Source organism: Mustela nivalis, assembly GCF_964662115.1.
Source record: "Mustela nivalis genome assembly, chromosome: 3".
Classification (NCBI taxonomy): domain Eukaryota; kingdom Metazoa; phylum Chordata; class Mammalia; order Carnivora; family Mustelidae; genus Mustela; species Mustela nivalis.
Window position 1 is genome coordinate 116,427,541 of NC_139022.1, and position 12,454 is coordinate 116,439,994.

The 12,454-nt window shown below is 38.4% G+C and overlaps 1 protein-coding gene across 20 annotated transcripts in view; it reads right to left on the reverse strand.

Annotated features, from left to right (window-relative positions):
• The window catches only part of NSD1 (nuclear receptor binding SET domain protein 1), a 148,930-nt gene that overhangs the window by 57,598 nt on the left and 78,878 nt on the right, over nt 1-12,454 (reverse strand). For 17 of the 20 annotated variants that reach the window (XR_014309560.1, XM_082723106.1, XM_082723120.1 and 14 more), the window contains 2 exons: nt 8,805-8,977; nt 3,914-6,476 (listed from right to left, as the gene is read on the reverse strand). Coding sequence is in view for 19 of the 20 variants with exons in the window: in XM_082723106.1 (XP_082579232.1) it covers nt 3,914-6,476; nt 8,805-8,977 (2,736 nt within the window). In the remaining variant the exon portion in view is untranslated. The remainder of the gene's footprint in view (nt 1-3,913; nt 6,477-8,804; nt 8,978-12,454) is intronic. The other 3 variants (XM_082723108.1, XM_082723107.1, XM_082723109.1) reach the window with 1 other exon arrangement.

Here is a 12,454-nt window from a genome sequence, read left to right on the forward strand (position 1 = left end):
TGACCTAGAAATTTCTAAAAACATGCCATCTACCAAGACTGAATCATGAAGAAATACAAAATCTGAATTAGTAAGGAGATTAAATCAATCATCAAAAGCCTCTGAAACAAAAAAAGACCAGGATGAGATAGTTTCATTGGAGAAATCTACCAAGCATCTAAAAATTAATGAATGTCAAACCTTTTCAAACGCTTCCAAAAAACTGAGGACAGAACATTTCCAAACTCATTTTATGACGTGAGCATTGCTCTCATACCAACGACAGAAAATATACTTTTAAAAAAAAAGGTAAACCAATATTCCTTATGAACATTGCTGCAAAAAATCTCAACAAATATTAGCAAACTGAATTCAACACACCATGACCAAGTGGGATTCACCCCAGGAATGGAAAGATGATTTAACATATAAAAAAGTTAATGTAATACAAATGTTACCAAAATGAAGAAAATCACATGACTATCTCAAGTGATACAGACAAGGCTTGGCAAAATTCAACTTTTTTTTTTTTTTAAAAGATTTATTTATTTTGTAGAAAGGGAGAGCAAGAGAGCACATATGCACATGATTGGGGAGGGAAGGGGCAAAAGGAGAGAATCTTTAAGCAGACTCCCGGCTGTGCACAAAGCCCAATGACAGTGCTCCATCTCACAACCCATGAGATCATAACCTCAGCCAAAACAAGAGTTGGACACTTAACCCACTGAACCACTCAGGTGTTCCTCAACACTTTTTTTTAAAGTAAGGTCTAGGCCCAACATGCGGCTTGAACTCATGACCTTGAGATAAAAAAATCACATGTTCTACGAACTGAGACAGCCGGGCACTTTCTACCAATATCCCAACAGCATTTTTTGCAAAACAGGGGAAAAAAAAAAATCCTAAAATTCACATGGAATCTTAATGAACACTAAATAGCCAAAAATAATCTTGGCAAAGAACAAATACATCCTTGCTTCAAAATATATTATAAAGCTACATTTCAATATGATATTGCCATAATGAGAGACGTATAGGTCAATGGAACAAATGGAGAACGCCAAAATAAACCCTAAGTGTATGATCAAATTATCTTTGACCAATATGCTAAGACTACAAAATGGGGAAAAAATGGTCTCATCAATAAATGGTGCTCAGAAAAGTAGATATCCATATGCAAAAAAGAAAGATGGATCCTTATCTTACACCATATACAAAAACTAACTCAAAATGGGTCAGACCTAAATCTAAGATCTGAAACTATAGCACTCCAAAAAAAGCAAGGGAAAAAAACTGATTCATGACTGGAATGAAAGCAATGATTTATTTGATAACAAGTAAAAGCACAGATCACAAAAGCAAAAATAGACAAACTGGACTGCATCAAACTTAAAACGTTCTGCACAGCAAAGTAAACAATTAACATAGTGAAAAGAAATCAACCTACAAAATGAAAGAAAATATCCGCAAACCATTTACCAAATAAGGGGGAAAAAGAAAGAAAAAAGGAGGGAACGTAGGAAGGGAGGGAAGGAAGGAGTTAGGGAGAAAGCCTACAACTCAGTAAAACAAGCTGATTCAAAAATGGTCAAAGCACCTGGAGAGACTTTTTTTTTTTTAATTAAGGTTTTTTTTTTTTTTTTTTAATTTGAGAGATCACAAGGAAGCAGAGAGAGAGGGGGAAGCAGGCTCCCCAGGGAGCAGAGAGCCTGATGTGGGGCTTGATGTCAGGACCCCAGGATCATGACCCGAGCCGAAGGCAGAGGCTTAACGCACTGAGCCACCAAGGCACCCCAATTTCTTCAAAGAAGATACACAAATGGCCAACAAGCATATGAAAAGATCCTCAACATCACTAATCATTGGGGAAATGAAAATCAAAACCACAATGAGCTATCTATCATCTTACACCTGTTAGGATGGCCACTATTTAAAAATAAATAAATAAATAACAAGTGCTGGTGAGAATGTGAAGAAATTTAAACACTAAAAGTGCACTGTTAGTAGGATTATAAAATGTGCAGCCACTATGGAAAACAGTATGGAGTTTCCTCAAAATACTAAAAACAGAATTATATGATCACTTCCAATTCTGGCATACATCTAAAAGAATTGAAAATGTGATCCCAAAGAGAGATTTTCATACCCATATTCAGTACAGTTTTATTCACAATAGCCAAGATAGAAGCAACTTAAATGTCAAATCCTAAATGTCTGCTGACAGATGAATAGAAAAAAATATATGGTTTACACATACAATGAACTATTATTCAGCTTCAAGAAAAACAGAAATCGTGCCATATGCTAAAACATGAATGAACCCTGAAGACATTATGCTAAATAAAATAATTCAATCTCAAAGAGACAAATAGTACATGATTCCACTTACATGAGATATATAAAGTAATCCAACTTATAAAAACAGAAAGAGAATGGTGGTTGCCAGGGGGTGGGGGAAAAGTAAAAAACTGTTGTTCAATTCAGTATGGTTTCAGACTTGGAGGATGAAAAAGCTCTAAAGATCTACTCTTCAATAATGTGCATACAGTAATACTGTACAGTTTAAACTTGTTCAGAAGGTAAATTTATGTATTTTTTACCATTATAAAAATAAAGCACTGCTACATGCTAACTTAAAGAACCAAAGACCAAAGTACTACATATTGTATGATTCTATTAACATGAAATGTATAGAACAGGAAAACCTACAGATTGGGAAGAAATGAGGGAGGTTAATAAAGGGTACTATGCTTCTTTCCTGGGTGATGCAAATACCCCAAAATTGATAATGTTGATGACTGTAGAAGTCTGTGAATATAATAAAAATCACTGAGGTATAAACTTTAAAATGATAGATATTTCATGTATTGATTTGTATCTCAATAAAGCTGTTAAAAAAAATCTTCTACAGTAGGCAACTTCGAGAGTCTTATGTTTAAGGATAGCTTTACCCTCAACAACTATACTGTAGGGGCACCTAGGTGACTCAAATGGTTGGGCATCTGCTTTGGCTCAGGTCAGGATCCCAGGTCAAGGTCCTGGGATTGAGCCCTATGTCAGGCTCCCAGCTTAGCAAGGAGTCTGCTTCTCCCTCTCCATCAACCTCTCCCCCTGTATGTGCTCTCTCTGTCTCTCTCTCTCTCTCTCTAATGAATAAATAAAATCTTAAAAAAAGAAAAACTATAATGTATAATATTAATATCTTGAAAGACTTCAGCTGTTTTTCTTCTGCTGCTAAGGTAAGATACCCTGGTATTTCAGTTTTTTGTTGTTCTCAAGCCTGGTTACAGAAGGGAAGTTAAGACGTCTAAAGCTTTCAAATAAGTACTACAGAATACTTTCTTTTTCCCCAAAGCAAATGTCCCTTTGTCTACATAATCAATGGACCTTCCTTAAATTGTGTAAAGGAAGCCTAACATTCAATAAAATCTATTCACTTTCTGTAAACTAATAACTATACATAAATTTCAGGCTCAGAGCCTCTCAATTACCTATAATGCCAGAATGAGTTCCAAAAAGTTCACAGATTTAAAAAGGTCAGGGTAGGAGCACCTGGATGGGTCAATAGGTTAAGCATCTGCTTTCAGCTCAGGTCATGATCCCAGGGTTCTGGTACTGAGCCCCCATCGGGCTCTCTGCTCAGTGGGGAGTCTGCTTCTCCCTCTCCCTCTGCCCCCTACCCTTGTACTCTCTCTCTCATTCTACCTCAAATAAAATTTTATAAAAGAGGGAGAGCTTATGGTAAAACATAATTTCTGAAATTATATGGAAACCTGGACCTCAAGATTCAGATCCTACATATAAAGCTCTTCCTTCAAGGGATAGCACTTTCCTCCCAATTTACACTTGGCCCTTCCATCAAACCAGATCAACTTCGGATGAGTAACATTATCACCACTTCTCTAATCCTTATCATTGTCTCAGGAGTCCTTACCTGGTTCAGGGAGCTCAGGCTGGGGTGTCAAACTGGGAATTCCCGGCTCTTTTTCCGTCTCTTCAATGCTGGCACTGGATTTATCACAAACATTCAACCGTGGTCCAACTGCATCTAAGCAGCTGGCATGATTTGGATCTGCCAGCGTATCCTCCAGTATGTTTGCTGACGTAGGAGGTCTATTCTCTGGGAACTCATCCCCCTTCTTTACGGGGTCAGCAGGAAGCAAAACCCCAAAGGCACCCTCAGAGTTTTCCTTCTCCCTAAATCTGTTAGTGCGCTTACGAGGTTTAGTGCGCCTTTGGTTTAAACGCTGCCACCGCTTTTTAGGCACCGCTTGATTTACACCATTGGGTTCATCATTCTCACTGTTCATTTCAGTATCCACCTCTGGGCCTTTTCTGTTTTCAAAAGAGGAGACTTTATCAGGAATTTTATCAGGGTCAGACTGCTTGACTTTGTTATCAAAATGAACACTAGAAAAATGGGCACTGTCTTCACTTGTTAAATGGCCCATTAACTGAAGGGGTTCCTCTTTACCAGGTTCCTCTAGCCCACCTCTTGAGGAACCATTCTCTGCAACCCCACTTGCTGGCAGTGCAGCATCAAGAGTTACAGCTGGAAGTCGGTTGAGTTTTCTTTTGCGCTCGGTCTTTAAGGCTTTACGGTTCAATGTGTTCTTTCCCATCTGGGCTGAAAAACTATCTCGCAGTTTAGATGATGGTTTTGACCGCCCACAGTTGCGCCTAGTAACACAGTTTGAGCGACTTTTACCAGAAGCAGGGACATCTCTTCTGTCAGACACTAAGCCCGGTACAGATACAGACAACTCTCCAGACACTGTAGGGTCACCCCCACTAGGGCTAGGACGGACTGGGTTCTGAATGCCATCTCCATTTTTTTCTGAACTGTGAGTGGAGCTTCCTGAAACCAAGACCTTAGATGCACCTACAGGACTACTCGTAGAACAGTCTCCAAGACCAGGACTCCGATAAGAGACCAAGTTCTGAGCAGTCATTAACCGCTGCTCCTTAGTCTTACTATCATGCATATCTTTTAACATCATTAACAATGTACTGAATTTGTAATCTGGTTCAATAGGTATATGATTCTGACCCGAGGCAGGAGAAAAAAGTAATGGTTTTGATGGCTTTGATGTTCCAGAGTCACTCACATCTTCACTTAAGGATCTATAAGAGAGTTCCTTCAACTCTGACAGAACATGTTTCACCACTGCTGTTTCTATGTCATTTGAATCCCTGGTTTTTTCATGCATGTTGCTCAGTAGTTTTAGCCCATCCACTTTCCCACTTTTGGAAATGCTGGCCAAAGGAGAGCCTTTGGTATCAGAAGAGCAGCATTTCAAACTGCAGTCCTCATTTGTAACTGGAGGTTCCACTACAACTGGATTTTCTTTATGTTTGCACTTTATACTTCGGATCTTGGGCTGTTTGCTTTTTGAATGTAAAAGAGCTTGATTTGTAGCCCCAGCTTTTATTAGTGAGTTCTCACTGGAAACGCTTGATGGTGTGTTGAATTTTGGAGAGAAACCATCGTTTCTAAAATCTGATTGGGGTTTGCGGACAACAGTAGATACTTTAAGATCAGAGAGATTAACCTGAGATGTCTCAGTTCCAGGCTCTGCTGTCTTAGTACAATCCATTAAGTGGTCTGTATGTGAGTTAGTAATGGGGGACTTTTGCTTTGCTTTTACCTTAGTGTTTGTGGCAGGATACCTAGTATACTTTACCTTTTCATGTTTCTGCACAGATAACATACTCTCTGTTCTATCAAAAGCATCTGTAATTTCAAGGACACTGTTATCAGACTCAGAACTGTGATCTATGGGGTCCAGATCACTGCTTCCATCATCAGAAGTGGTACAAATACTAATAGAATCACTTCGCTTTTCTTCATCACCTGCTCCAATATAACAGAGCTGCACTTTTGAACTACACACCAAACCTCGTTGGAGTTTCTTCTTCTCCCCAGAACGTTTAGAGATCAAGGCACCCTCAGACAAACCCAGTAAAGAGTCACAAGTTGAAGTCTCAAATTCTTTCTTTGCCGTGTTTTTCGCACAAGAAGAAAACAGGAAACCTCCTGGGGCAGTGCTGGACCCTGTGAGGCTGTTTGCTATCCTGGAAAGTTCATTAGAGGCCTGCTTATCAGATACATCCCCAGAAATAAAGTTTAGGCCGAGGTTCTCTGGAATCTTTCCCCTTCGTTCTTCCTTATGTGCTTCAAATTGCATGTGGCCCTTTTTCATACTAGTCCTTTTTGGATTATCAGAACTCTTCCTGGCTCGAGACTTAGCACAAGGCTTTTCCTTCTCATCTGCAGAATGTTCAGAGTCAAAAGCCAGAGATTTCAAGCAGCCATTAAGTAACAGGTCATGTTCTGATTCAGGATCATTTGCACAGTCCTCAAATGGCATATCCTCCTCACTGTCCAACTTGATTGAACTGGTGACACATCTTCGGTTCTTCGACCCTTTGGGAACATCATACTGTTCAGCAAGACCAACACTGGCTTCCCATTTACTCAAAATTTTCTGAGGAACCTTAAATATAAAGGAGAAAAAGATTATCACTTATCAAAAAAAATACAAAAAGGAATAGAGAGATTATGAGCAAAGACCTCTCAAGAAACTGTTCCAAGCCTTCTAACTTCTTCAACAATACTTTTATGGTACTAGCTAAGTGTTTTAGTACCCACTGTTAACCCAAAGCCTAAACAATGGGGGATTCTTCAAATCTACTTCTACCACCAAGATCTATCATTAGAGGAAAGATTATTCCTCTGCTCTCCCTCCTTTATAAGGACCAAAGAGTAGACCATAACTAGGACTGCATTACTAATAAACATTACATTACTAAATCAAGGAATAATAAGACCCTTCCCATTTAGCCCTCCACACTTTACAACAGGACTTATTTACTTCCTGACTTACTAAGGCCAAGTACTTGCTCAGCTGTGTAAGAGAAAGCAAAGGGCTAAAGAAGATAAACACGGAAAAATGAGGACAGGAGAAAAGAGGTCAGATCTACCCTAGAAGACCCAAAACTAGAAACTCTCATTATCCCTAGACCCCTTTATTTCTGGTGCTGTATCTGATTATTCAATACATGTTACATAAAATCTGGATTATAACCAAGCAGTCTCCTGGGCTGAGTCATGTCCAGAGACACCAAAACACCCTGGGTATTACATACGTGCCTTTGTTGATTCCTCACAGATGGAGACACTGATGCTCTGTGAAATGTTTTTTCAAACTCTTATTTTCCTCCCTGGCTTCATACAACAGTCATTAGTCAAGGTTCTAACTATTAGCTAACTATATTTTAATACTTATAAAAGGGATGTTCCACTGAGCATGAAAAAATTCAGGTCACTGGAAAGGTAGCCTCCTCTTATAAAGCAATGAGCTGATTATCTAATCTATTTTATACACACTCATTAATTCTCATAACTGTGACAAGAGTAAAACAACTTTCCAGAATCTGAAAGCCCTACTGAACTCCTTTGAAAAGGGGCTTGGTTAAGCTACATAACTAAAGGCTTGACACAAAAGCTTGTAGTACCTCCCTACCACCAACCACCCAAAGTATTAGAACTGATGCAGTTAGCCTCCTTCATTGTAAAAATAGCATATACTAGTTATTTCAGGACATCAAATTTATCACATATTAAATATTTATAATTATTTCTAATTCTCCCAACAGTTCTGGAGGGTACATATTATTATACTAGTTTTAGAGATGAAGACACTAATCCTCAGAGAAGTCAACTAAGAAACATTAGGGACTACCTAATGACTCTAACTTATCCTAATAATGATTATTAAACATTTATACACAGAGAAGCATGAAACACTAATCGAACAGGAAATATTTCACCTTCTAGAACTGACTACAAAGGAATATTAAAAGAAATAAAACAAAATTTGACTCACCCAACTTTAACACAAATTATCAAACAAATGGAAGAAAAACACAATATTCTTTATTAAAACGTAACTGGGCATGAAACCCCAATATTAAGCATGAATCACCCCATACAAAAACTAGAAAACCACCATTTGCAACAACTTGGATAAAGCTAGAGAATAACAGTGCTAAGATAAATTGGTCAGTCGATCAGTCAAAGACCAATCCCGTATGATTTTACTCATACATGTAATTTAAGAAACAAAAGAACAGGGGTGCCTGGGCAGCTCAGGTCATGGTCCCAGGGTCCTGGGATCAAGCCCTGCATCGGACTCCCTGCTCAGCAGAAAATCTGCTTCTCCTTCTCCCTCTGCCTACTGCTCTGCCTACTTGTACTCTCTACCTCTGTGTCAAACAAATTAAAAAAAAAAAAAGAGCAAAGGGAATAAAAGAAAGAGAAAGACAAAGAAACAAACTCTTGAAATTAGAGAACAAACTGATGGTTACCAGAAGGAAGATGGGGGAAATAGGATGAAGATTAAGGAGCGCATTTGTCTGTGAATAAAAACAAAAAGCCAAGACAACAACCAAAAATGTTTATCTTTCTCATTTTCTAGAGAAATATTTAATCCATAGAGTAAGAAAGAGAATATTTCATTTCAATGATCATTTTCTTCTTACAAGAAGTAAGACGAAAAAAGACTGGTCATGTCATTTTATACTGTCACATCTAAGTGACAAGGCAAAAGTTATCTGAAATCATTTCTCAAAAAATTGAGAATTGTAAATATATGGAAGGCTGGTCCTATTTCATCCCAGGAAAAATACTGCTTTCATCAATTTTCTCACAAATACCCTACTATCAAAAGAAATAACTTACATTTGAAAAATATAAGACTTCTTCCTTGACTCTTCCCTGTCCACCCCAAAGAAGATAATTAGAGAGGCTTTGTTTTTTTTACCTTGTGCCTATATCCTTTTTCTTTTTGCTTCCCTCTTCTCCTAAGAACAGGTAGCTCTTCAAACTGATGTCTGCCTTCGAACATGACGATTGCTTTTCCAGCCACCCAGGCTCTCTCTGAAGGGTCCCCAAAAGCCTCCACGTAGTACTGTCGATAGGGCCTCCGGTTTGAAACTAGACAAAAATAAGAACCAGTGTCATTACTTTGAAAAGATGACTGTTCATCTTCAAGAGAACAGCCGTATCACTACTGCCAAAGAAATCTCTACTTAAAAAAAAAGAAGAACAAAAGATCACACAGTGGAAATTTTAAATATTCAATTTATGTGGCAAGAAAATACGTTAAGAGGGGTGCCTGGGTGGCTCAGTCATTAAGCATCTGCCTTCAGCTCAGGTTATGATCCCAGAGTCCCAGGATCAAGCCCTGCATCAGGCTCCCTACTAAGCGGGAAGCCTGCTTCTTCCTCTCCCAATCCCCCTGCTTGTGGTCCCTCTCTTACTGTCTCTTTCTCTCTCTCTCCTCTCTCTCTCTCTGTGTGTCAAATAAATAAATAAAATCTTTTAAAAAGCAAAGAAAGAAAACATGTAAAAGTTTAATAAAAAGGGACGCCTGGGTGGCTCAGTCAGTTATGTGGCTGCCTTCGGCCCAGGTCATGATCCCAGGGTCCTAGGATCAAGTCCCACTTAATAAATAAAATTACAACCTGGCTGAATTTCGATTTTTAGACCATTTCAAAAACAAGATCTATGAAAAAACTGAACTCCTTAATCTCGACCTATTAAATCCTTCCATAGAAACCACCTATAAAGGGGGATTAAAATTGGTAAGATATGTATGTATCTATATAAAATTTCAAAAGGTTAATCTGAGAAATACATAGTTCTCCCATAAATAAGCAAATTCAATCAACACAGCGTGAACACTTATGATGTATCAGCACTATAAATAGACAAAAAAGAAACCTACTGCCTGGTGCTAAGAGACATACAAATAGATTACAGTAAAAGTATTGCAATAATATAAACATTCACATTTTTTTTTTTAAGATTTGTTTATTTATGAGAGAGAGAGCATGTATGCAGAGCAGAATGAAGGAAGGGGCAGAGGAAGAGGGAGAGAGAATTTTTTAAGCAGACTCCATGTCTGAGCATGGAGCCCAATATGGGGCTCAAACACACGACCTGAGCCAAAACCAAGAATAGGCTGCTTAAACAAACATTCACTCTTTAAAAATAACATTAAAAAATGAAGATCAGTGGGGAACCTAGACGGCTCAGTCATTTAAGTGGCCAACTCTTGATTGCAGCTCAGGTCATGATCTCAAATCCTGGGATGGAGCCGCTCCGTGCTCAGTGGGAAGTCTACTTCAAGATTCCCTCCCCTCACCCCTCCCTTCACCCACGTGCATGGTCTCCAGTTCTCTCAAATAAATAAATGAATAAATCTTAAAACAAAACAAAACAGTGGAGATCACTAACTGGAGGACAAATGCAACACCCAAGCAGAATTTTTTTTTTTTTTTAAGATTCTATTTATTTATCTGACAGACAGAGATCACAAGCAGGCAGAGAGGCAGGCAGAGATAGAGGAGGAAGCAGGTTCTCCGGGGAACAGAGAGCCAGATGCGGGGCTTGATCCCAGGACCCCGGGATCATGAGCTGAGCCAAAGGCAGAGGCTTTAACCCACTGAGCCACCCAGGTGCCCCACCCAAGCAGAATTTTTAAAGGTAAATAAATAGTTTGTTAAGGAGAGAATTCCAGTATAAAGACCCAGAACCTTCACAGGCATGAATGAATAAACAAATAGCTGGGAACTAAAAGTAGTTCAGAACACTGAATTATAAAAACGTAGCAGGTAATAAGCAGTGGCTAGACCTGAAAGAGCTTGATGCCAGGTTAAGACAATGACCACTGTATGAGCTCTTGTCGTTAAGAAGTCTCATTTAAACTATGGAGCCACAGGCTCAGTTTTGCGTTTTAGAAAGATAAATCTTCTTGACCTTGGAATAACACATTCAAGAGGAAACAGAGAGAAGACTCAGTAGACAAGAGATCACCAAAATAGTGCACATGCAAGATGACTAGAACTTAAAGCAGTAACACTGGGAATCAAAAAAAACAAAATCTGAAATATATTTTTTAGAGACCAAACAAAAGGACCTAACATGTAATAAAAAATCAGAAGGGCTCCTGACTGATTCAGGTAGAAGAGCATGCACTCTTGATCTTGGCTGGGGTCGTGAGTTCAAGGCTCATAGTGGGTATAAAGATTACTTAAATAAAAATAAAACTTAAAACGAGAAGAAAAAAAAAAAGATCAGAATAGATATTTGAACACCGGTGTTCATACCATTATTATTCAAAACAGCTAAAACATGGAAATAACCCAAATGTCCACTGAAGGATGAACAAAATGTGGTATATACATTCAACAGAGTATTACTGAAACTGAAAATGTATGAAATACTGAAACATGGATGAACTTTAAAGACATTATGCTAAGTGAAATAAGCCAGAAACAATAAACAAATATTGTATAATTCTACTTGTATGATGTACGTAGAATAGTCAAATTCATAGAGAAATAAGTGGAACAGTACTGACCAGGGGCTAATTTTTATCAAATGGGTATGGATTTATACACTGAAAAGTGTAAAAATATGAAAAGGTTCTGGATATGTATAGTGGTAATAATTGCACAACAATGCGAATGTACTTAATACCACTAAACTATACTCTTAAAAATGGTTAAAATGGGGACACCTGGGTGGCAACTCTTGTTTTGGCTGAAGTCATGATCTCAGGATTCTGAGATTGAGCCCCATGTCAGGCTCCAAACTCAGTGCAGAGTTTGCCTGCGGCTCTCTACCTCTACCTCTGCCCCCCAACCCAATATTTTTTTAATGGTTAAAATGGTAAATTTGTGGGGTGCCTGGGTAGCTCAGTTGGTCAAGCATCCAGCTCTTAGTATCGGCTCAGGTCATGATCTCAGAATTGTGGAATCTAGCCCCAGGTTGGGCTCTATGCTCAGCGTTGAGTCTGCTTGTCCCTCTCCCTCTGCTCCTCCTCTCACCACCATCCACTCTCTCAAATAAATAAATAAATAAATAAATAATTTTTAAGGTAAATAAAAAATAAAATGGAAAACTTGTTGCATATATTTTAGCACAATAGAAAAGAGGTCAAATTAACAAGTATTGGTGAGGACGCAGAGAAATCAGAACCCTCACTTACGCTAGTGGAAATGTGAGCTGGTGTAGCAGCTTTTCTAAGCAGTCCGGCAGTACCTCAAAAAGCTAGAGAGAGTTAACATGTGAGCCTTGAGCAATTCCACCCCTGGGTATATATGCAAAAGATTTGAAAACATTATGTCCACACTAAAACTTATAAACAAATACCACAGCAGCACTATTCTCAACAGCCATAAGGTAGAAATAGTCCAAATGTCCACCGACTGATGAATACATAAATAAATGTGGTCTATCCATACAATGGAATACATTTACCATGAAACAGAATGAAATACTCATACATATATAAACTTCAAAAGCATTATGCTAAGTGAAAGAAGCAGTCACAAAGGACCACATTAGTATATGATTCCATTTATACAAAATGTCCAGAATGTGCAAATCTATAGAGATAGAAAA